At 66.7% G+C, this 23,526-nt stretch overlaps 7 protein-coding genes across 7 annotated transcripts in view; 4 read left to right on the top strand and 3 right to left on the bottom strand.

The window, feature by feature from the left end:
• Window positions 1-268: 268 nt before the first annotated feature.
• Window positions 269-3,618, top strand: EMIHUDRAFT_456899 (hypothetical protein; the record flags this gene model as incomplete). The annotated part of the gene is made up of 8 exons (XM_005781284.1): window positions 269-517; window positions 679-772; window positions 1,035-1,108; window positions 1,353-1,426; window positions 1,499-1,559; window positions 2,105-2,138; window positions 2,216-2,253; window positions 3,539-3,618. Coding segments are annotated over exons 1-8 (597 nt in total), but the record flags the coding sequence as incomplete, so codon positions are not given.
• A 4,402-nt stretch (window positions 3,619-8,020) lies between these two features.
• On the top strand, window positions 8,021-12,165 carry EMIHUDRAFT_468641 (hypothetical protein; the record flags this gene model as incomplete). Its single annotated transcript, XM_005781283.1, has 7 exons — window positions 8,021-8,380; window positions 9,231-9,275; window positions 9,670-9,908; window positions 11,088-11,145; window positions 11,272-11,325; window positions 11,406-11,750; window positions 11,869-12,165. The coding sequence occupies 7 exons, from the start codon at window positions 8,021-8,023 to the stop codon at window positions 12,163-12,165; spliced, it is 1,398 nt and encodes a 465-aa protein (XP_005781340.1).
• A 2,081-nt stretch (window positions 12,166-14,246) lies between these two features.
• On the top strand, window positions 14,247-14,900 carry EMIHUDRAFT_113992 (hypothetical protein; the record flags this gene model as incomplete). Its single annotated transcript, XM_005781282.1, has 1 exon — window positions 14,247-14,900. One exon carries the CDS (start codon window positions 14,247-14,249, stop codon window positions 14,898-14,900), a length of 654 nt encoding a protein of 217 aa, XP_005781339.1.
• A 198-nt stretch (window positions 14,901-15,098) lies between these two features.
• Window positions 15,099-16,162, bottom strand: EMIHUDRAFT_442883 (glycosyltransferase). Its single transcript, XM_005781281.1, has one exon. The coding sequence runs from the start codon at window positions 16,133-16,135 to the stop codon at window positions 15,287-15,289; it is 849 nt and encodes a 282-aa protein (XP_005781338.1). The 5' UTR covers window positions 16,136-16,162; the 3' UTR covers window positions 15,099-15,286.
• A 1,995-nt stretch (window positions 16,163-18,157) lies between these two features.
• EMIHUDRAFT_442881 (hypothetical protein) lies at window positions 18,158-20,161 on the bottom strand. Its single transcript, XM_005781280.1, has 11 exons — window positions 20,145-20,161; window positions 20,056-20,074; window positions 19,746-19,775; window positions 19,582-19,668; window positions 19,409-19,453; window positions 19,021-19,258; window positions 18,899-18,934; window positions 18,802-18,830; window positions 18,646-18,732; window positions 18,514-18,572; window positions 18,158-18,445 (listed from the first exon to the last, which is right to left on the bottom strand). Exons 1-11 carry the CDS (start codon window positions 20,153-20,155, stop codon window positions 18,415-18,417), a joined length of 672 nt encoding a protein of 223 aa, XP_005781337.1. The 5' UTR covers window positions 20,156-20,161; the 3' UTR covers window positions 18,158-18,414.
• A 260-nt stretch (window positions 20,162-20,421) lies between these two features.
• Window positions 20,422-21,640, bottom strand: EMIHUDRAFT_456897 (hypothetical protein; the record flags this gene model as incomplete). Its single annotated transcript, XM_005781279.1, has 5 exons — window positions 21,033-21,640; window positions 20,910-20,959; window positions 20,742-20,837; window positions 20,625-20,674; window positions 20,422-20,479 (listed from the first exon to the last, which is right to left on the bottom strand). Coding segments are annotated over exons 1-5 (825 nt in total), but the record flags the coding sequence as incomplete, so codon positions are not given.
• Window positions 21,641-23,418: 1,778 nt separating this feature from the next.
• EMIHUDRAFT_113989 (hypothetical protein) overlaps window positions 23,419-23,526 on the top strand; it is a gene marked incomplete at both ends in the record, with an annotated part of 2,724 nt that continues 2,616 nt past the window's right edge. The window contains one exon of the mRNA XM_005781278.1: window positions 23,419-23,526. This exon is cut by the window's right edge and continues 303 nt beyond it. Within this exon, the coding sequence (XP_005781335.1) occupies window positions 23,419-23,526 (108 nt within the window).

Here is a 23,526-nt window from a genome sequence, read left to right as displayed (position 1 = left end):
ACGGGGATGTAGAAGAGTAGGTAGTCGTCCAGGTTGCCTAGTTAGGTAGTAGTCGTCGAGCGCGTACAGGTACTCGTCGCTCATGCCGAGGTGGTAGTAGACGGTCATGCCGGCGGGGTGGCGGATGATTCTGCGGCTACCACCTACGGTAGCCGCCAGAGCGGCCGAAGCCGCCGAAGCCACCGCCCCGTGCTGGGGGGTGGTGCGCTCACACACACACACACACACTCCTCGCCGGCCCGTGAATTAATAAATAAGGTGTGAGCTGGTCGCAGCGGGTGCACAGCAGCGCCGCGCGCCGCTCGCCGGCGCGACGCCTCCCACCCGCGTTAGGCCGATCGGCCCGCGCGTTTAGAGTGACAGTTGCCGCGCTATGCCCTCCACCGGCCATGGCGCCTCGGGCGTGGCGGGCGGCATGCGGCGCCGGCCGATTGACGTCAACAAAAAGTTGCCGCTGATGCGCTCGAACCAGGAGCTCGCGCTGGATGAAGACGCGACGCTGGTGCAGAACGATCAGGCGCGGCCCGCCCTCCGCAACCCACCCGCGCCCTCCCTCCTCACCGGGGGGCCCGCGGCAGCGGCCGCTGGCGCCGCGAGCGCCGACGCAAGCCCGCCCGCGCCGCGCGCGCCTCTGCACGCGATGTGTCCGAGCCACCGGCGCGGTGTGTGTGTGCGCAGGAGGAGGACACAATCAACACCACCGAGCTGCAGACCAAGCTCAAGGACATCCCCGTCCCCGTCTCCCTCCCGCAAGAGCGGATCAAGCGCGAAGGCGCGCGGCGGACGCTTCCGAGACACTTCCGAGACACCTCCGAGAGGCGTCCGACACGCACGCTCAGTTATCGCACGCTCGAGCGGCGAGCGCAGTGCTCTGGACGCCGCCTCTAGCCGCGAGCGTCCGACCTTCTCTCGCCTCGATCCAACCGCCGCCGCTGCCGCCAGCCGGCCGAATCCCCCCCCCCCCCCCCCCCCCCCCCCCACACCACCACACCACCCCTCCTCACCCCCTCACCCCCTCGCCCTCCGCCCGCCAGTCCCCTTCGTCCAGACCGCAAAGTACATCGCGACCCCCGCCGCTATCGCCATCAAGGAGCGCGCCGGCGCCGAGGCGAGATCCAGCCGAGATCCAGCCGAGATCGAGTCGAGATCGAGTCGAGATCGAGTCCAGATCTGCGGCGTAATTCGGCGGCCTCTCCTCCTGAATCACAAGGTCTGCGGAGTGCAGGTGGGTTAGGTTGATTGACACATCGCCTGTCAGGATTAGTTATCAGCCATGATGACCTCTGACCTCTTCTGAACCGTGACCTGTAGTGCATAATGGCACAAGTGTGTAAACACTGTTCCCACTCTAGGCGGGGTACGTGGACTGGGACATCGACCCCGCCGGCTACGCCTTCTTCAAGACGCTCAACGACGGGAGCGCCGGGTACTACTCCGGCCCTGCCATCGCCGCGCCTAACTAATTAATGATACTTATTAATTATTAATTAACAATTAGGTACTCCGGCCCCGCCATCGACGAGCCCGCCTTCGAGCGCGTGATCGACACCTTCGAAAAGGCGAACTGCCAGCCGAGAGCTCTCCCCCCCCCATACCTCCCCCACATCTCCACACACCTCCCCACACCTCCCCACACCTCCCCACACCTCCCCACACCTCCCCACACCTCCCCATACCTCCCCCACATCTCCCCATGCCTCCGCATCTCTCGGAAGCGGACTGCGTACTCTTGCTTCCCAGTCCAGCGCTCGGGAGGACACGCACTCCGCTATACTCGGCCGTACCCAGCTGTACTCGCCGTCTTCGCCCCCCCTCGTCCTCACTCCCAAGACCCAAGACCGTCTCCCTCATGGCCACACGAGCCCCCCCTCACCACGCTCTGAAGTACACTGCAGTACACCGCGATCACTGTCCTCGCAGCCCCTCGTCCTCGCTCCGAAGGCCCCGCCCTCCCGCCCCCTCCGTGTGGTTGTGCCGCCAAGCCACTCACACGAGCCTCTCTCGCTCCCCCCTCTCCGCCTCCGCCTGTATACGCATCAAAGATCTCATCACACTCTCCTCCGCCTGTGCACGCACCTCATCACACTCTCCTCCAACCGCGCAGGCTGTCAAGGCCGACACGCTGCCGCCGCTGCCAGGCCTCGAGACCTCGAGAGGCGGCTGCACCTCGCCTGCACCAGAGTGAGAGGTGGTAACGGCTCCTGTCGTCTGCCAGGCCTCGAGGCGGCCCTCGCCGCTGTCGTGCCCGACAAGGCGCGAGATACCGCTGAGATGCCGCGCAGATGTTGCAGAGACACAGCCGAGATGCAGCCGAGATGCAGCCGAGATTGAATCTCCCCCTCCGCAGAGACACGGCCCCCACCTCTCTCTCTCTCTCTCTCGGACGAGAGTGGCACTGGTGGGTAGCTGTGGGTCGGCCGGTAGCTGCGGGTCGGCCGGCTGCGCACTACCATCCTCCCTCGCCAATCCCCAGGCGCTCGTCTCCCTCTCGTACGACTGGTGGCCTAATTAATAATTAATCAATCATCATTAATCAATCCCCAGGCGCTCGTCTCCCTCTCGTACGACTGGTGGCCTAATTAATAATTAATCAATCATCATTAATCAATCCCCAGGCGCTCGTCTCCCTCTCGTACGACTGGTGGCCTAATTAATAATTAATCAATCATCGTTAATCAATCCCCAGGCGCTCGTCTCCCTCTCGTACGACTGGTGGCCTAATTAATAATTAATCAATCATCATTAATCAATCCCCAGGCGCTCGTCTCCCTCTCGTACGACTGGTGGCCTAATTAATAATTAATCAATCATCGTTAATCAATCCCCAGGCGCTCGTCTCCCTCTCGTACGACTGGTGGCCTAATTAATAATTAATCAATCATCGTTAATCAATCCCCAGGCGCTCGTCTCCCTCTCGTACGACTGGTGGCCTAATTAATAATTAATCAATCATCATTAATCAATCCCCAGGCGCTCGTCTCCCTCTCGTACGACTGGTGGCCTAATTAATAATTAATCAATCATCATTAATCAATCCCCAGGCGCTCGTCTCCCTCTCGTACGACTGGTGGCCTAATTAATAATTAATCAATCATCATTAATCAATCCCCAGGCGCTCGTCTCCCTCTCGTACGACTGGTGGCCTAATTAATAATTAATCAATCATCATTAATCAATCCCCAGGCGCTCGTCTCCCTCTCGTACAACTGGTGGCCTAATTAATAATTAATCAATCATCGTTAATCAATCCCCAGGCGCTCGTCTCCCTCTCGTACAACTGGTGGCCTAATTAATAATTAATCAATCATCGTTAATCAATCCCCAGGCGCTCGTCTCCCTCTCGTACAACTGGTGGCCTAATTAATAATTAATCAATCATCGTTAATCAATCCCCAGGCGCTCGTCTCCCTCTCGTACAACTGGTGGCCTAATTAATAATTAATCAATCATCGTTAATCAATCCCCAGGCGCTCGTCTCCCTCTCGTACAACTGGTGGCCTAATTAATAATTAATCAATCATCGTTAATCAATCCCCAGGCGCTCGTCTCCCTCTCGTACAACTGGTGGGTGGGCCGGCGCAAGCAGCTGGCGATGCCGCTCGTGCGCGCGCTGAGGCCGCCATCGCCCCCCCTCCCCGCTCCTTTTGGAGGGGACTACACCGAGGGCGCGCACCGCACACTCATCGGACGGCTGGGCAGGATCGCCCACCGCCCGCCCGCCTACGACGAGGGCGGCCTCGCCGCGCACACGCCCGCGCCGTCGAATGAGCGGCCAATGAACTGTCCATGAACTCCTCCTCCTAGGCGGCCTCGTCGCGCACAAGCCCGCGCCGTCTAAGTCGCCCTCGCAGCCACGGCCTAGCGGCGGCAGGCAGCGCGACCGAGACCGCGACCGCGACCGCGACCGCAGCAAGAAGCGGCCGCCCGCAGCGCCGCGGCAGGAGCGGCCGGACGAGGCGGGCTGCTGCCGAGACGCTGCTGCGAGGGGGTGAGGTTGTTTTCTTCTCGAGGAGCCGCTCACTGCTACTAGGCGGACTCGGAGGAGGAGGCTTGCCAGGAGCTGCTGCTGTCTGTGGACACGCTCGAGCGGAGCCGGCTGGAGCGTTACCTCCGTTTGCCCGGATCAAAGCCGCTCCCGCCGCGGGCAAGCCACAGGGCGGCGGAGGCGGAGGCGGCGGCGGAGGCGGCGGGGCCGGCGGCGGCATCGGGGCCGGCGGCGGAGGCGGCGGCGGAGGCGGGGCAGGCGGCGGAGGCGGGGGCGGGGGTGAGCGGGGAGGGGAGAAGCTGCTCTGCCGATGCGGGGAGCAGCGCCGGTGCGGGCGACGCGGCGCCGGCCTTTGCCGGGGTGGGTCGGGGCGGGCGCGGATTGCTTCGTTCGTATGCGTTTGTCGGCCGCGGGGGGCGCGTGATGTTCGACCGCGGCGGCGGCAGCTGTCGGCAGTACCGGCGGCCTTCTCTCTCCCCGCTGGGACGCGCCGTGGTGGCGGTCGAGGAGGACCCGAGGCCGTGCGAGATCGTAGGCGGTCACTGCTGACACCGGAGCTCGAGCCGTCGCGCGCAGCGGAGCGGTCCGGAGCAGCTGCTGCGGCAGGCCGGGTTTCTGGAGCCGATCAACCAACGGTGCGTGGTGGTTGAACAGGTCAGAGCAGCTGCTGCGGCACATCTTGTCGACAGGGCGCATCTGCCCGCCGTCGCTCGTCGAGCGACACTTGGACGCGGACGAGGCGAGTGTCGGAGATCCGAACAAGTGATTTCCATGGCAGTCGGGCTGAAGGACGAGTCCCAAGACATTTCGTAGGCGTGGAGGCGGAACAGGCCGCTCAAGGTCAAGTCGACGCCGCTGCTCTTCGACTTCGCCGGCCTCTCAGAGTAGTCCCGCCTCGTCACCTCGAAGCTCCACCCTTACTGAACACTAGCTCGCTGGTAACAGGCCTCAAGAAGCCGACCTTCGTCCCTTCGCGCCAGAGCCAGCCGCCGCCACAGCAGCAGCAGCAGCAGCAGCAGCAGCAGCAGCAGCAGCAGCAGCAGCAGCCCCCACAGCCCCCACAGCCCTCGCAGCAGCAGCCACCGCCGCCGCAGCAACAAACGCCGCAGCCGCACACCCAGACCCAGCCGCCGCAGCCGCCGCCGACGCCGCAGCAGCCACAGCCACCACAGTCCGAGCCGCCCCAGCAGCTGGCCGGCGGCGCGGTCGCACCGCCGCCAGCGAACGGCCCCTCTTCGGGCGACGCCGACGTCGGTGCCGTGAAGCGGCAAAAGGTGGCCGCCTGAGAGCGCCGCGGCTGGGGGAGGGGGTGCGCGGCGGGGTCTAAGGATCAGAGCCGAAACCGGGGCAGATTTCGGTATCTGCGATTTCCGTTTCCACCCACGCTTCCCGATTAGTATCGCTGGAGGACGTGTTGTGTGCAGAGCAGCGCCGCACTGTGTCGTACTACCATAATATAAATCATCCCGTTCCCGAAAACTGCGAACGTGGAACGAGGCACCACACCCAAGGATTTCAATTTAACGAAGAGTAAGCAAAAACTCGATCTGACGCACGTCGGACGACCCCACCGCGCCACGCGCCGCTCAAAGAGTGCCAATATGTGGGCCCATCCACCACGAACGAAACAGCACTTGGCTCAGCCTCAGGCGGGTAATGCGCCCCCCGCACCCACACCCTCCTGCTCACCGCCCCGGCGCCCACGCTCGATCTTCTTGGGCAGCAGCTGGTTCGACAGGTCCTCTCCGTGGCCAAGGCAGCCGCGCTCGCCTTTGCCCCAGGTAAAGACGGCACCGGCGGTGAGGGCGAGGCTCTGGTCTCTTCCCGTCAGCACGGCGACGACGTGCTGCCCAGCCAAGGCCTCGACCTGCTTGGGCAGCGGCTGCCCCTCGTCGTCGCCGTGGCCCAGTCGGCCCCAAGCTCCTTCGCCCCAGCTCCAGACGGCTCCGTCGGCGGTGAGGGCGAAGCTGTGGAAGCATCCAGCCGAGACACCGACGACGCGCAGCCCAGCAAAGGCCTCGACCTTCTTGGGCAGCAGCTGGTTCTGCTCGTCGCCGTGGCCCAACCGGCCCCAGCTTCCATAGCCCCAACTCCAAACGGCGCCGTCGGCGGTGAGGGCGAGGGTGTGGGCGCCTCCAGCCGACACAGCGACGACGCACTGGCCCGCCAAGGCCTCGACCTTCTTGGGCAGCAGCTGGTTCTGCCCGCCGCCGTGGCCCAGCTTGCCCCCGCCTCCACCGCCCCAGCTCCAGACAGCGCCGTCGGCAGTGATTGCGAGGCTGTGGTCTTCCCCTGCCGACACAGCCACGACGCGCTGGCCAGCCAAGGCCTCGATCTTCTTGGGCTGCAGCTGCCACTCCTGGTTGCCGTGGCCCAATCGGCCATCGTCTCCATCGCCCCAGCTCCAGAGAGCACCGTCGGCGGCGAGGGCGAGGCTGTGGGCGCCTCCTGCAGACACAGCGACGACGCGCTGACCAGCAACAGCCTCGATCTTCTTTGGCTGCCGCTGCTCCTCCTCGTCACCGTGGCCCAACTGGCCTGCGGCTCCCCAGCCCCAGCTCCAGACGCTGCCGTCGGCGGTGACGGCAAGGTTATGGCGCGCTCCTGCCGCCACGCTCACGGCTCCCAGCGTCGACGGGAGGCGGGTCGGCGTGTTGAGCCGCGTCACGCCCTCGCCGTGCCCGAGCAGCCCTGGGAAGACTGCCTCACAGCCGCACGACGAGAGCCGCCCCTCGCCGTCGATGAAGACGCTGTGGAAGCCGCCTGCTGCCGCCCTCGCCGGCGGGTTGGACTCGCACAGCAGCGCAGCGAAGCACAGCCACCGCACGGCGCAGCCCTCGCCCTCTGGCTGCGCCGGCAGCTCGAAGCCGCGCTCTTGCGCCCACAAGCGGATGGCCTCCACCACTAGCGAGGCGTGGAAGAGAAGCGAGACGGCCGCGACGCGAGCGATGTCGACGGGGCTTTCGCAGCGAGAGAGGGCGCGCGCGAGGAGCTCCGTGGGAAGGTCGAGGAGGCGGATGGGCGTCGGCGTGATTCGCGAGGGAGCGGTGGATGAGGCGGGGGCGGCGAGGCGGCGCGAGCGGCGCGGCGGGGGGGACATCGCGAGAAAAAGAAAAAAGCGCCGGGCTTAGTATGGCGATCCGCCTCCACTCTTGTGTTGCTCGCTCGCCCGGGCGGAGGGCATGGCCGCGGAGGAGGCGAGTGAACGCTTGCCAGGCCTTCCGCAGACCACCTCTCGGGCAGACTGAGGGTCGGCTTTGCGTGGCGTGGCCCGTGCGTTGCGCTGCGCAAAGCTGCGTGTGCTGAGGGAGCATCCTGTGCTTCCACTGGGAAGTGCGCACCTCCTGCAGCTGGTGGAGGGCCGTGCCGCCGCGCGCTTGCTCCGTGGACAGGGCGGGGAGGCGGCACCGCAGCGCCGCAGCGTCTGCTGCACGCCGGAGCAGCACTTTCTCCTCTCTCCCCCCCTCTCTCCCCCAGCAGCTTCCTCGAGGCCGAACAGGTAGATCCTCCCTGATCGCTAAGCTACCACAGGGGACGGCCAGGTAGTAGACGTCGTCCGCCGCCGCCTCCGCCGCCCGCGTGCCTCCGCCCCGCTCAGCAAAAAATCAGCATTATATCAGGAGGTGCCAAGGCAGCAGCATCTCCATGAGGTGAGCGTCGTGCGTTTTGCCGCCGCGTGCCGCCGCTGCGCCGACTGGCTCCCGGTTCGAATCGTCCTTCGCGGAGCGAACGCGGCGACACGAGCGCACGTCACGCGCGTGTGCGCCTGCGACAAGACGAGACGAGACGAGAAGAGAAGGAGAAGTAGACGGTTGATGTTTTTGCTGCCGCGGCCGCGCCGCGAGCTCGCGTCTGTTTTGGCGCCGACGACGCGACGCGCCCCGCTGCGTGAGATGGCGCCGCCGCGGAGTCGGCGCCGCGATCAACCGCGCGCCAGCGGCGAGCGGCGCAGCGCGGCCACCATGCGGCGCGACGTGCCCGCCGAAGAAAAATTCTTTCCTTTTCGGCGACTGCGTTTTTCTTTTTCTTTACTCGATGTCGCTCTTGCTGGAAAAGCCGCTTCTGCGCGAGGCGGTCCGACTCGCCGACGAGGGCACCGAGACCGCCGACCCGATCGCAGCCTTCGCCGCCTCTCAGCTGAAAGTCGTGCGCGGCCTGCCCGCGGAGACGCTTCTCGCGCCGATTGAGGCGGAAGTAGACGACGAGAGCGACGAAGACGAGGCCAAGGCTCGCGAGGAGGGCCCGGCCGCGACCTCCGACGAGGCAATCGACGGCACCTCGCCCGGCGACTACTCCGCGCAGCACGCGCTGGCCAGCGGCAGGCTTCACGCGGCAAGGGCCGAGGCTGCAGCGCTCTCGCAGGCTTCGCCGCAGCCGAGCCGAGCCGAGCGAGGCGTCGCCCGCAGCCTCCGCCGCCCACCCCGCAGGCGCTCGACTTGCTGCGAGGCCGGCGGCACCTCCTTCCGACTGCCCTCACGGCGCCTCCGCCGCCGATCCGGGAGGCGGAGGACGAACCGGCGCTGCAGCTGCGGAGGGCCAGGGCACTCATCGGAGGCGCGGCGCGCGCACTGAGCGACGGCGCCGACGGGCCGCTTCCTCTAGATGCGGGACGGCGGTAGTGCCTCAAGGTTGTAAGCCATCCCTCGAGACGTCATCAACCGCGAGGGACATGAGACGTCATCAGCGCACCTCGAGACCTCGAGACCCGCACCGCAGCCTAGAAGCGGGACGCGGGGCCCCATACCTCCCCATACCTCCCCACATCTCCCCGTATCTCATCGCCAGCTGCCCCCCCCGGTTCGCCTGCTGAACTAGGCTCGCGCCGCGGGTCCACTTAATAAGTATTACTTACGTCTCAAGAATTGATGAATGGCCTAGGCTCGCGCCGCGCCTAATTAATAAGTATTAGTTGATGACTAAGAGTTGATGCATGACCTAGGCTCGCGTCGCGACTGAGTGCGGAGCAGACGCTGTGTGAGGAGGCGCCTGCCCCTAGCAGCCCCTGCCCCTAGCAGCGGAGGACGGACTCGTGTCTTCCCACCAGCGCTCGAGAGGAGACGGACTCCGCTGTACTCGTACTCTACTCCGCTGTAATGACTGTGCTCGCAGCCCCTCGTGCTCGCGCGGTGCTCTGAAGACGCTGCACAGTGCCCGTCTTCCCGCCCGGAGGATGGCGTAGCCTGCACGGAGGTGTGTGGCCGCAGGCCCCCCCCCCTCTTCCTCACGGCTGCTGTCTGCCTGCCAGGTGGCTGCGCTGCGGTCGCACTGGCGTGTGGTCGGCGTGGACTCGGTGGGGGCGATGGCCGAGACACGGCCGAGACACTTCCGAGAGACCTCCGGCGCATACTTCCGGGGGCACCTCCGAGACACCTCCCAGACACCTCCCAGACACCTCCCAGACTCCTCCAAGCCCCTTCCCCTTTCCAAAACGCCTAAGAGATTCCTCCGAGATTCCTCCGAGATTCCTCCGAGATCCTCCGAGATTCCTCCGAGGTTCCTCCGAGGTTCCCCGGGCGGCTTGTCCAGCGCGGAGCGTCGGGGCGGCGCTATCTCCCCGTATCTCCCCACACCTCCCCACATCTCCCCACACCTCCCCACACCTCCCCACACCTCCCCACACCTCCCCACACCTCCCCACACCTCCCCACGGCTCCCCACACCTCCCCGCATCTCCCCACATACAGGCGCGGTCCGGGGCGTGGGAGCGGCGCTACTCGCTGCGGGTCCAACTTGCCGGAGGCGGCGAGGCGGCGGAGGAGCAGGAGGAGGAGGCGGCGGGGGAGGAGGCGGCGGGGGCGGAGGGGGCGGGGGAGGAGGCGGCGGCGGCGGCGGCAGCGGCGGCGGAGGCGGAGGCGGAGGCGGAGGCGGTGGCGGTGGCGGCAATGGCGGTGGCGGTGGCGGAGGCGGTGGCGGGTTGGGCAGTGTGCATCGCTCTCTGCTGGCCACTCTGGCTGCACGACGCGCGCGCGCGTTGCACCGCGCACTCGCCTCCCGCGCGGCAGCGGACGAGGCGGGGGGTGGCGCGGGGGGCGGCGCGGGGGGCGGCGCGGGGGGTGGGGCGGGGGGTGGTGCGGAGGCGGGGGCGGGAGGGAGGGGGGGAGGGGGCGGAGGCGGGGGCGGCGGAGGCGGGGGCGGCGGAGGCGGGGGCGGCGGAGGCGGGGGCGGAGGAGGAGGTCCGCAGCAGCTAACCTCGCTCGGCGGCACCACCCGCTCGCTGCTGCTCGGATGCGGCGCCACGCCACACCACATGCTGCGGGTGGAGCTGCGGAGCGTGCCGGCGCCGCAGCCACTCGCCGCCGCCGCCGCCGCCGCCGCCGCCGCCGCCGCCGCCGCCGCCGCCGATCGACCCACCGCCGCCGCGGCTCCTGCCACCGCCGCCGCCGCTCCAGCCCCGTCCGCCGCTTCCGCAGCCGGTGCTGCCGCCGCCGAGTGGGGCGCCTCCTCTCCCGCTCTGCGAGCAAGCGAGGCCTCCCCCGCCGCGCCAGCGCCCAGCGCTGCGGCGGCGGTGCTGGGCGCTGCCGACATCGGCCTGCTTGCCGGGGGCGGGGGGGGCAGGGTCCTCAGGGCGGGGTGAGAGTGACGGGTGCTCGGCGATGGCGTAGGCTTGCTGCGCAGGGCGGCGGGGGCGGCGCTGGAGGCGAGCACGGCAAGCTCTCGCCGGAGCGAGGTCTGGGAGTAGCAGAGACTGGCAGAGACTGGCAGAGATCCGCAGAGATCCGCAGAGATCCGCCGAGATCCGCAGAGATCCGCCGAGACTGCGGCCCGCGGTGGCGCTTCTCTTCACGAGTCGGGGAGGCTGTGAACATGGTTGTGACTTTGAGGCCCTCAATGCCCCCCCCCCCCCCCAGCCCCCCCCGCACCCCCGGGGCCTGCATGGCCCCCATGGCCCGCACCTCGAACCTGTCACAGGCCAGCGCGCTGGCTCCATGACGAGGCCGTTTCTCCTCAGTCACAGTCGCTGAGAGCTAGGCGGGGGTGGGGCTTCTCGAAGGCGTTGTGGCGGCTGCCTCGTTTGACGCCACTCAGGAAAGGGCGCCTCCGCTTCCGCCTCGACGCCGCCAGCCTGGTCACAGTCGACAGCCGCTCGACTCTGCTCCCGCAGGCAGCTCCGCTTCCGCCTCGACGCCGTCGCAGCTCAGTGGAGCTACCCGCGCCTCTCGGTGCGTTGGGAGGAGTGCGCGGGTACCCTCCCCCCCAAAGGCATACCCTGGATTTGGGTGCTGTGGGGGTAGGGGCGGCAGCCAGCGCCCAAGAATCCGCTCCGAGAGGGCGTCAACCGACGCTAGGTGCACTGGGAGTACTTGACGGGCGACGCGAGCGCGCATGGTGGCGCGGGGCCGGCGGCCTCGTTTGAGCTGCGCGCGCAGCTTCCCCGCACACACTGGCGCTCTAGACGCGTCTCCTCTGGCGTCCTGCTCAGGCGGCGCTCGTGGAGCTGCGCGCGCTGGTGCCGCGAGAGGGGCGGGGAGGGGCGGGCGGCGAGGCGGTGGCGGCTGGCGCGTGCCTGAGCGTGGCGGGTGGGCCCGCGGGCTGCGAACTCTTCCTCACGCCTCTCTGCGGCGTGAGCGAGCTGGCGGCGGCGACGGGCCAGCGTCTCCCGGCGGCGGCGAGCGGCGGCGCGGTGCGCCCCGCCGCCCCCGCCACGCTGCTGCGAGGGCTCACGGGGGAGGTCGACGTGCGCAGCGTGGGCGGGGTGGTGCAGGCGCTGCTGGGCCGCACGCTCCTCTCTGCTCTCGCGGCGACCGCCGACGCTCTCGGCTTGCAGGCCGCCTGAGACACTTCCGAGACACTTCCGAGACGCGCCGACACCCTTCCGAGACCCTTCCGAGACCCTTCCGAGACCCTTCCGAGACCCTTCCGAGACGCGCCCGCGGCACGTGTAGGCGGACCTCTCACTCGAGGGTGGCGAGCTGACCGCCCGCCGCCCTTCGCCGCGGTGGGGCGGCCCGAGCGGCGGCGCGGGGCCGTGGGTGCGCGTGGCGCTGGTCGCGTCGGCCGGCGCAGCGGCGCCGTCAAGCGAGGGCGCGGAGGGGGTAGGCGGCGGCCATGGCCCTCTGCTCGACGTTAGCTCGAGCGAGACGGGGGGGGCGCTGATGCGGCCGCACGAGGTCGCTCGGCTAGAGGGCGGCACGACGCTCGCGCAGCTGTCGCTGCTGCTCCGGCGCGTGCTGCTGCGGTGACGCGCTCTTTTGGCCTCACTTGTGGGGCTTCGTTGCTCGTTGTGACGAGGACGCGTGAGGCATGTTGTGCGAGTATATGGGACAAAAGCGTCGAAAATGTCCCAAAAAGCGTGTCTCGAGTTTGTGGCAGCTCCGCAGCCTGCGCGCGCTGCCGGGACGCACCGAAAGCTGGGTACACGCACTCCCTGGGTCCCAGGGAGTGCGTGTATCCAGCAGAGGAGCGAGAGTAGGCTCGACGCCGCGCTCGCTGTGGAGCGGCTACAAACTCGCCGCCGAGCGTGCCACCGAAGGCGTCCCGTCGGAGGTGATGGAGTTTGAGACCTGAGGCTGCGGAGGTGACGCCTGAGGTACCGGCCCGTGCACAGCGACTCAGCCCGTCAGCCGGCGACCGCCACGGGCTCAGACGAGACTTGTCGACGCGTTCCGGCTCAGCTTCACCGTGGTCATCGGGCGTCTGTCGACGTCAGGACCACCCATACAGCTCGCGAGTTTGAGGTCGCAAGAGCAAAGACGGTGGCGTTTGGACATCCCAACCATCACACAAGACAGCCTGGCACGCATGGGGCATGGCTCGCGCGAGCTTGTGCTCTGTGTAAAACGGGATCTGACAGAGGTCTCCGTCCTCGCCCGCTGGGAGAAGCGATACCCGCCTGCCGCCGCACCCGCGCCTAAGCCCACTAGATCAAGACTGCGATAGAAGCGCGTCGCGCCGTCGCAATCGGAGCCACCGCCTCCCACGCATTCGTATCCAAGTCGTACCGCTCGACCGAGCTGAGGCGGTTGTAGCCGTCATCCTGTCCGCTCACCGCATACAGCTTGCCGTCGAGCACCGCCACGGCGAGCTTATACCGCGCCTCTGCCATCGGCGCCACCGCTTCCCACACATCCAGCGCCGGATCGTACCGCTCCACCGAGCTGAGGGCGTTGTAGCCGTCGTCGTACCCGCCAACAGCGTACAGCTTGCCGTCGAGCACCGCCACGCCGAAAGCTATCCGCCGCACCGCCATCGGCGCCACAGCTTCCCACGCATTCGTAGCCGCGTTGAACCGCTCCACCGAGTTGAGGTAGTCACCGTTGAAGCCGCCCGCAGCGTACAGCTTGCCGTCGAGCACCGCCGCAGCAAAATTACACCGAGCCGTCCCCATTGGCACCACCGCCTCCCACGCGTTCGCAGCCGGGTCGTACCGCTCCACCGAGTTGAGGTAGTCACCGTTGAAGCCGCCCACAGCGCACAGCTTGCCCTCGAGCACTGCCACGGCGGAATTCTTCCGCGCCAACGCCATCGGTGCCATAGCCTCCCACGCAATCGTAGCCAGGTCGTACCGCTCCACCAGGTCGGATATTGCGCCGTCAGCCTCACTCTGGCCGCCCACCGCGTACAGCTTGCCATCAAGCACCGCCATGCCGACAAACTTTCGTGCCGTCGGCATCGGCGACACAGCCTCCCCCTCCCACTCATTCGGGCGGCAATCGAGCCTGGTGTTCAGTCCGAGCCTGGCTGTTCTTCACCTTCCTACCTAACCTAACCGGGTCTCTATCCGTACGCGCATGTTGCGCGAGGCGTGCTCAATGCGTGGAGATCGCCGCCGTGACGCATCGATCGATCGATACCAAACAAATCTCGATACCCACACCGCACCTACCTAAGCCCACTGCATCAAGACTGCGATAGAAGCGCGTCGCGCCGTCGCCTTCTGGTTGGTGGTTCCTCTGTGACTCGTGCCGCTTACTTGAAGCCGTGTACTTGGCGGCTCCCCGTGGTGTATGTACCTGTGTGAGTGCCAGTGGTGCTGGCCAGATTGGGGCGCTCGCGAGCGAACTGAGATCCGAGGTGTGAGAAGCGCTCTATTGATCGTCGAGCAGGATTGCGCCCCGTGCCGCACCGTGCGCACGCACACAACTCACAACGTTCACGGCGCTCGCTGGAATGCGGAAAGGTTGCCGGCTCGTTGTGCGAGTATGTATGTATCTGAGGAGACGATTCAACTTACATTCAACTTTGGTGGGGGGAGCCGCTTTGTCCGTGGACGGCGCGCCTCGAGATCTACTGTGACACCGAGCGGTGGTACCCCGCGACCGTCATGGCGCGGGAGGAGGACGTGGACGGACGGATCGCGCACCAGGTCGAGTACGACGGCTACCCGGATCGGCGGTGGTGGCACATGCTGGACGACGAGCGGTGGCGCGCCGTCCCAGAGCAGGCCGGCGCGGGCGCAGGCGGCGCTGCTGCAGACGGGGATGGGGATGCGGCGATGGACCGCGCGGACGGCGAGCAGGGCGCCCGTGCCGTGGGCGACGCCGAGGCGGCCGAGGTGCGGCCGGCGCCGCCTCCCGCGCGCCGGGGTGTGCGGCGCAGCGCGCTGGCGGACGCCCTCGAGGCGGAGGATGACGAGCGGCAGGACGAGGCTGCGCGTGGCGATGAGCAGCCGATGCTAGCGCCTCACGGGCCGGCGCTGTCGGTGCAGCTTCGGCGCGTGCGCCGGCAGCTGCGCGAGTTCCTGGCAACGCAGGCCGCGGCGGGGAAGAGCGTGCCGATGCAGCGGACGGCCCTCGGTCTGCACCCGACGATGCGGTGGACGATCCGCTTCGGCAAGTGGCTGGCGACGACGCGAGTGATAGCATTGAGGGCGAGCCGGTGGCACGCGACCGAGCGGGGCGACGCGCGGGAGGAGGAGCCGACGGTGCGCATGGGTCGCGGCGAGAACACAGGGTGTACGTCGCGCTGCAGCACATGAAGAACCACGTGTGGCGCGAGATCTGGCCGGCGATGCCGAGCGACGCGAGGCAGTACTGGCGGCTGGTGACCAAAAGCGTCGAAAAGGTCCCAAAAAGCGTGTCTCGAGTTTGTGGCAGCTCCGCAGCCTGCGCGCGCTGCCGGGACCGGGGACGCACCGAAAGCTGGATACACGCACTCCCTGTCCCCGGGTGTTGGAAGTAAAGATATATTACGTTGTTTGCAGGAAGCCGGATATATGCCCAACGCGCCGCTCTCGAGATACGTGAGACCCCGCGCCGGGATTCTACTTTCTAGCGACCTCGGGCGGCGCGGCCTTCTCCATTCCCTTGATGTGGATCGTGTGGTGGGCGAGCGTGCGCCGACAGACGGCAGACGCGCCCCGCATCACGGCCCCATCTTCGGGAACCACGGCCCCTCCCACCGGCGGTTGTGCCGGTCGGTGTGCGGCACGATGTCGGCGAAGAGGTCGTACCAGATGTGCCCCGCGCCGCGGCCGCCGGGCGGCCGATTGCAGCACCACAGCCCGGCATACTGCTTGTACTTGTCCTCGAACGCCTTTGTGTCGGCGCCGAGCACGGCGCGGTAGTCGGGCACCGCCGCGAGCCGAACCACCTTGGAGCCGCTCGTTTGGATCTGCCGGACGAGCGCGGCGGCGGCGGCGGAGGCGGCGGGGCCCGCCTCGGGCCGCGCGCCCGCCAGCTGCGCGACAGAGCCGCGCACCGAGGCGGGCGTGCGCGGGTTGCAGAGGAAGGAGTGCTCGCGCAGCAGCGGCTCCACCTTGCCCATCCTCTCCACGTCGAGCACGTGGTCGGCGGGGCAGTCGAGGAGGGGCAGCCTCGCCGCGGAGCCGGGGATGATACCGCTGTGAGGCGCCCACCAGCGGTCGAGGCCGCACACGAGGCGAGGAAGGATGAGGATGCGGCCGGTCGCCTTAGCGAGCGCGAGCCCGTTCCGGACCTGCGCCAGCTGGTGGTGGACCAGCGCAAAGTGCTGCTCGACGCTCGCGCGCTTGTCAAAGGGGAGGGTGCCGTCGCTGCCGACCGTGCCACCGTTCGGGTACACGAGCGCGCGAGGCAGGTCGAGTTCGTACGTGAGGAAGTCCGGCCCGGAGTAGTACTCGGGCGCGTCCTCCCACATCATGCCCTCGCGCAGCCGGTGCCGCTTGCCCTGCGCGCCGCCGTACTGGAAGGTTGTATGCACCATGTACGGCGTGGAGCGCATGAGGTGCGCCATGCGAGACACAAAGTGTGTGTGCCCCGACGCAAAGAGCGAGACGGGCAGCACGCCCGCCTTGACCTGCCCGCCGCCAGCCTTCTTGAACAGCGGCTTGAGGCGGTGCTCGTCCACTCCGCCGCCGCCGCCGCGCCGCAGCACACTCGCAAAGAGGACCTGACCGCCCGCGCGCCAACCTCGTGTGTGTATTGCTGATGGAGTCCACTCTCTTGTGGTGCGGACTAGACGACGGATGCGAGATGCAGCCGAGATACCGCCGAGAGTGTGTCTCGAGGCGACGGCCCGCCTGGTCCCACGCGTCCTTGTTTGCGAAGCACGCCTATTACTTAATTAATCACGTCGTTAATTACTTAATTAATTAGTTGTCCTTGTGTGCAAAGCACGCCTCCTTCCACTGCTGCACAAACTCGAGCGCCTACTCACAGCTCGATGAGTGAGGAGACGCTGCTCACGCCTCCTTCCACTGCTGCACAAACTCGGGCGCGGAGGCGCGGATGAAGATGTACCCGATGTTGAAGGCGGACGAGAAGCCGGAGGACGACTCGAGCCCGTCGTCCGCGTAGCCGTTGGTCGCGACGAGATGGTCCGAGGACGTGAGAACCTCCGCCTCGGGGAGCTTGCGGAAGTACGGGAACGGGTCACGCAGGATGAAGGCGTCGGCGTCGATGGTGAGGCAGTCGACGCCTAGCGGTCGATGAACTCATTGATGAATTAATTAATTGAGTCATTGACCGGCGTCGATGGTGAGGCAGTCGACGCCGGTCTTCGCGAGCTCGAGCACAAGGTTCACCTTGTGCAGCCCGAGCTCGCGGAAGTTCTTCGTGCCCCAGCCGTAGTCCTTTGTTGTCAGCCCGGACGACATGAAGAAGGTCGGGACGCCGCGAGCCTGCAGTGAATTAATGAATTAGTTACTCAATTAATTAACATGAAGAAGGTCGGGACGCCGCGAGCCTGCAGCCCTCGCCCCGCCTCATCGTCGAGCGCACCGACGAGGTAGTGGGGCTGCTGCAGCGCGATGAGGTGGCGGACCAGCGTGAAGGCAAAGTCGAGCCGGTTGTAGTTGACGTACGTGGCGATGAGCATGTTGTCCGCCGAGGCGTGCTTCTTCGCGAGCTCGCTGGTCAGCCGCGGCTTCTCCTCGCCCGCCTTGACCAGCGGCAGCGCCGGCTTGGCAGAGGCAAACGGCGGCGGCTTAGGGCACCACATGCCTCCGGGGAGCTCGACCATGCGGTCGCTCCACCAGCTCGCGTTCGGGACCACCCCCTCCGCCGCAGGAGGCAGCGCCAGCTCTCGCAGCGGCGCCGCGGCGGCGACAGCGCCGCTGCCACCACCGCCACCGACGGCGCCGCTTCCGGCAGAGCCGCCGCCGCCGCCGCCGCTCGGACCGCCGCCGCCGCCGTCGCCGCCGTGGGCCCCGCCCTTGACGGCCGCCGCCGCCGTCGGCAGCGCGGCGGGCGTGGTGGAGACGACCACCTCGGAGGTGTCCTCTGCAAACACCGCCGCGATCCGGTGCTCGGCGCGCTCGAGCGCACTCTCGCGCCGATCCGCCCGGCGGTCGTGCCGCGCGCCGAGCCGCTGCTCCAGCTCGGCGATCCGCGTCTGCAGCGCCTTCATCTCGTTCAGCAGATCCGAGGTCGGAGGCGCTGCTGGCTGCGGAGACCAGTCTCGCATCGACATGTGCCGGCCGCCGCCGCCGTTCATCGCCATCAGGGTGAAGAGGACGAGCATGCACGCGCCGCCGCAGATGAGGAGGCTCTTTCGCTCCGACGGGAGGAGCGCCATGCTGCTTGGCTGCGTCGCGGAGGAGGCGCGGAGAGCCGATGCGGCACACAGAGCGCCGGCCTTGGATAAGTTAAAATGAAGAAAAACGTCCGAGTTACTCTCGAGGTTCTCGAGGTGGATAATGGCAAAGAAAGAAAGAAAGAAAACAGACAACCCAAGGGAGGGAACAGGGATGGGAGGACGGCACGCCGCCACCACACAGGGATTTTAATGACAGACCGGGGGGCGCGATTTTTTCTCTCGTACCACCTCTCGAGAAGTTGCCGCTAGGCACGCGGCGTGCGAACGTTTGCGCTTTGCCCCAATTAGAGCCGAATTCACATCTCGCGGTCTGCATTTCTTCACTCTTCAGAACACAGGAGCGCACGGCGCGCACTCGGCGCCGAGGACAACATTCTGCCGCGAGAAGTTGCGTGGGAAGGTGCGGATGCTTGCGCGCACGAGCGTGCTCGATGGGCGCAGCGTGCGGCGCAGTCGCTCGAGCCTCAAGCTGCTGATCACGCGCCTCGCCTCGTCGGAGATCGAGTCCTACGAAATCGCCACTGCTCGTTCAGAACGGTCCGAGGATTAAAAAGAATGACGCGCCTCGGAGACGCCTCCACGCAGTCCGCCATCCGGCAGAGGACGTCCTTCTCCTCCTCCTCGCACGGCAAGCCTGTGAACAGCGCCTCTTCATGGACTGCAGCCGTGAACACCTCTCTCTCCCCCTCCTCGACGCCGCGGCGCACCCCACTCCCGCGCCGCGCAAAGGCGGCGGTGCTTGCCGAAGCAGCAGGTGCAGACCAGGCACGAGGCGCCGCACTTGGCGGCGAGGCCTGCTCACAAGTTGCGGTGTGAACGGCGCGCAGACACGGGGCACGAGGCGCGGCTCCTTGCTGCGGGGCCGAGCGCGACGTCCGAGAGGCCGCCGCACCTGTTCACACCTTGCGCCGTGAAGCGTCTTGCACCGGCGGCCTCGGCACATCAGAGGTGCCGCCGCACGCGTGCAACGCGACGACCAGCTCGGCGCCTGAGCAGCGAGCGGCGCGGAACCGTCAAATACGCACACACGCACACCACTGAGCAGAGGCGGCGGCACGGGCAGAGCTCGGCGCCGTCAGCAGCGTGCCACTCCCGCAGCGAGGCGACCGCGCCGCCGTCGTGCTCGGAGGGCAGCGCCGCCGCCGCGCTGGCGGCGGGCGGCGCCGCGCTAGCGGCGGGCGGCGCCGCGCTGGCGGCGGGCGGCGCTGCCTCGAGCGACGCGGCGTCGGCGACGCGGAAGCACGTGTTGGTCAGGCCGGCGGCGAGGGCGCGCTCGGAGGCGTACGTGACGGCGTCGGCGTTGGCGTCGATGCCGAGCACGCGCCTAATTAATAATTAATCGGTTGTTTAATTGGTCAATCAGTTAATGGCGCCGGCAATTAACTCGTGCCGAGCACGCGCCTACGAGCGGCGGGGAATGAAGAGCTGAGTCGCTCGGGGCTGGCAAAGGGGCGGGGCCTCGAGAGACACGCACAGCTGCGGCATCGCCGCCGCGAGCAGCAGCGCGAAGTCGCCCTGGCCGCCCAGCCAAAATACATCACGATTGTTCAGCGGGACTTAGTCAGCGGATTGAGGCCGAGCTTGCACGCCGCCGAGGTCGACTCAGATGATTCGGCTAGGTCAGTCAGCTAACTCAGGCCGACCTTGCCGCAGCCGAGGTCGATGACCAGCGGCTCGGCGTCGGAAGAAGGGACGGCGGCAGTCTGTCTGCCCCCCAGCAGCGCGCGCGCCTGGTGCAACGACCACCGCTTACATGCTATTAATGTCCTATACGACATCACATCCTTCTCTTACATTACACCAGCGCCTGGTGCAGCATCCACCGCAGCTGCGGCACCTAGTGGAGGCGCGTCCACGACACGTCCACGACACGTCCCCGCGCGCAGCGTCCACCGCAGCTGCGGCACCTAGTGGAGGCGCGTCCACGACACGTCCACGACACGTCCCCGCGCGCAGCATCCACCGCAGCTGCGGCACCTAGTGGAGGCGCGTCCACGACACGTCCACGACACGTCCCCGCGCGCAGCATCCACCGCAGCTGCGGCACCTAGTGGAGGCGCGTCCACGACACGTCCACGACACGTCCCCGCGCGCAGCGTCCACCGCAGCTGCGGCTCCTTCTTCTCGTGGTAGTACCTATCGGCAGCTACGCTCGCTGATGCTCGAGAGTGAGCGGCCCACTCCGCCCCTCTTCTCGCGGCGGTGCCGCATGCGCATCTCGAGCTCGGCGGCTGGCAACCTACCACGTAGCTCGTAGGCAACGGCCTTAATTAATTCCCTTGACTCCCTTCATCTCAGAGCGGCGGGGAACCTACCAACAGCTCACTAGGACCAGTCCACCCTCAGAAAGTACGCCTCCACGAAGCTCGGCGGCGCGCGACCCGTCAGGCAAGCCGCGCTCAAGCGCTAGCGGGCCTGCAGAGAAAAGAAACCTGTGCGCGCAAAAAAGAAAGCGAGCCTTCGCTCTATGGCGCAAGCGCGCCACTCAGCGCCGCGCCGACCTCGGCCAATGGCGCCAGCTGGTCCGAGAAGATGGGATGCCTGAACGTACCTCATTGAGTGGTCAAGGACGTGTGCGCTGATTGGCACCAGCTGGCCCAGAAAGGCGGAGTGCCTACGAACAGCGAGAACTAATCATAAACAACTGCTAAAGCGCCGCCGGCTGGCTCGCACAGACTGGGCCCGCCACTCCGAGTGCGCCGCAGAGAGCCGGCGCAGCAGGGCCAGCTCCGCCGCCTAGGAGCTTCGAGCCCCCTCTCGAGCTTGGGCCACTCACTGAACAGCAGCAGGCACGCTCCGCCGCCGAGAAGCGCGGAGGCCGCTCCCTCCTCCGCCCGCGCAAGCCCGGCCCGGCCTCTCTCGCGCCCTGCCTCCGCAGCCTCGCGCTCAGAGCGCGCGCCTGCAGCCGTTCCATTATTCGAATGGTTAGGACGTCGCTAGCCAAAGGGCCGCAGACCCACGCTCAGAGCGCCAGCCGCTGCGCCGCCGCCGGAGCCTCTGAAGGGCCGAGCAGCTCGGCGCCTAACCAATCAACGACTTTCGGACTCAAATCAGGGAGAGTTCGGAGGAGAGGGCCGAGCAGCAGCTTCGGCGCCGCCGTCCGCAGCCTCGAGCTCGTGCACAATCTCGTACAGCTCCTCCTCGACGCAGCCGAGCGCCTCCGCAGCCGCCTCGGCCGGCAGGTCGGCGCATGTCGCAACCAGCCTCGCCGCCTTGAGCACGCAGGCCGGGTCGGCGGGCAGGCGGAGCAGGCGGAGCGAGCGGGCAAACAGCGACGGCTCGCCGCTGCGCGTGCGGCCGGGCGTGCCAGCCACCCGGAGGCGCGAGTGCCGGCGGAGCAGCAGCGAGAGCGACAGCCCGCGCAGGCTGCTGCCGTCGAGATCGGCCGCGTTGACGACGACCTGCAGCGACGGCCCCTCGGCAGCGCCGCCCGACACGAGGTCCACAAAGGAGTGGCCGCCCATGTGGCGCCGCCGTGCGACGACGCCGTCCACCACCAAAGCGCCGCCAGGAGTCGCAGCGGAGCAGGCGTGGCGGGCGGCCTCGAACGAAGACAGGACGCCTTGCGCCGGCGGATGGCGCTGTCCTCCCTCATCGATGAGCTCGAGGTCGCAGCGGAGCTTGCGCGATGAGAGGGGAGAGAGGATGAGGCGGACCTCAGCCATCAGATTGGAAGGTCGAGTTGGAAGGTCGAGGATCCGCCATATCTTACGCAAAAAAACAATTTCCTGGCGCGCCATCGCAGAGAGAGTCGCCAGCTCATAGCATCACACCCTCCTCTCCTTAAAATCCCTGTGTGGTGGCGGCGTGCCGTTCTCCCATCCCTCCCTTGGGTTGTGTGTCTTCTTTCTTTCTTAGTCGCCAGCTCGGGCCCTTCGGGCGGCTTTGCGAAAGCATGTTGAGCGCGGGAGCTCGGCGTGGGCGGGCATCTCACGCCGACCGGGAAATAATACTAGGAGGCGTTGGGCCGCGGCGCGAGGAGCTCGTAAAATTCTTTTGAAAATGGGACCCATACGTGGCGGTTCCCTTGCTCCAAGCGCTTGCGCTTCGGCGGTAATGATCTAATCACCCGAATACCACGTTCGGATCGCTCCTCATCGCAAACCCTGTCAGCAGTTCACCTACGCGGTATGTTCGTAAGAGCTACATACACTGAGAGAGAGACATTGAAAAAAAGCAAAAACGTGCGTCCCAAATGCGCGTTTGCGGCTTGCCTGTGCTCTCGGCCGCCTCGCTGAGCGAGACCGAGCGCGGTGCTGGTGGCGCCGACACTCGTGCCGCGTTCGGTGTGCCTATAGGGCGACGCCGACTGGACCGTCTCGACCAAGGAGTTTCCGCTGGAGGAGCCCACCCCGGCGGTGAGCACCTCCCAGCACCTTTCTGTGCACACGCGGTCGACCAACGGGTTCGCCGCCCTGCTCGGAACGGACATCGACGAGGAAGACCTCGCTGCCGCCCGCTCCGGCAACGCGTCTGTCGACAAGGAAGACGTCGCTGGCGTCGGCTCCGGCAATGCGTCTGTCGGCGACGCCCCATCGTCGACGACGCCCTCGGCGCGTACTGCCTAGCCTGTTCAGGGCGCGCCCTGCTCGTGACTAAGCCTCGTCCGCATGTCGCTCCAGGGCGCCGTTAAGGAGACCGAGCCGACCTCGAGCCCCGGCTTCCGCTTCAGCAAGTTCTGCTCGTCCAAGTCGCTGTGCATCTTCTTCTCCGTGGTGATTGGTCTGGGCTGCTCGGCCTTTGCTCTCTCTTCGTTCGGCTCTGCCGGCGTCTCCGAGCTCCTCGACTTGGTGTTCGTGCCCGACGCGGCGGCCGCCATACACTCCGCTCACTATACAAAATGAACTCGGGGGCACGGGACGCGGCACAAACGGGGCACAAACGCACCTGCCCGTACAACGCACCTGCCCGTACCAGGCCAAAACGTGACTGGAAAACCCTCTCCGACAAATTCCTCGTCAAGTTCGGGGAGCCCCAAATCTTTAACAAGCTGTGAATGTGCACTTTGTTTTTTCCGCCGAAACTGACTGATACACACATGGAGTGGACCCCGATCGTCGCCTTCAACGTCGCCTTCCTCTTCTTTCTGGCCGGTCTCGCCGAAATCGGCGGTGGATGGCTCGTGTGGCAGGCTGTGCGAGAGAACAAGCCGCGCTGGTGGGCAGTCGCCGGAAGCGTCATCTTGTATACGTGGCCGCTCGAGTATCCGTCGCGGAATACGCGTTACGTCAGGTTGTTACCCGAGATTGTCCGAGAATGCGCCGGAGCTGCCGCCGAAGGACGACGCGGTCGAGATGGCGGTGAGATCCGTCCACGTGCCAAAGAAATCCTCTGCGCCGACCTGTTCTACGAGCGAGTGCCGAGTCCGCCTCGTATTTTCCCACAATCTTTCCTACCGCCACCGTCGACACCAGCGCCCGCTCGCTCCCTCCTCGCCCCACTGCCGCCACCGAGCCCAACCTGCCGCCTCTCGCTTCTGGATGCTCGGCTGCGCCCTCGAGAGCCGCGAGGCGGTTTTTGCGGCGCTCAGCTTCTCCGCCGCTTCCGGCTCGCTGCTCATCATCAACAAGCTGTGCATCCACGCGATT

Source organism: Emiliania huxleyi (assembly GCF_000372725.1).
Source record: "Emiliania huxleyi CCMP1516 chromosome Unknown EMIHUscaffold_204, whole genome shotgun sequence".
Taxonomy (NCBI): Eukaryota; Haptophyta; order Isochrysidales; family Noelaerhabdaceae; genus Emiliania; species Emiliania huxleyi.
This window is presented reverse-complemented; position numbering and strand designations above follow the sequence as displayed.

Coding starts and splice junctions, on each gene's coding strand:
- EMIHUDRAFT_442883 (XM_005781281.1), bottom strand. CDS start 16,135: ATGGCGCACCTCATGCGCTCCACGCCGTACATGGTGCATACAACCTTC.
- EMIHUDRAFT_442881 (XM_005781280.1), bottom strand. Junction 19,669..19,745: donor TGCGGTGGATGCTGCACCAG/GCGCTGGTGTAA, acceptor TCGTTGCACCAG/GCGCGCGCGCTGCTGGGGGG. Junction 18,831..18,898: donor CTGGTCGTCGCGTTGCACGC/GTGCGGCGGCAC, acceptor AGGTGTGAACAG/GTGCGGCGGCCTCTCGGACG.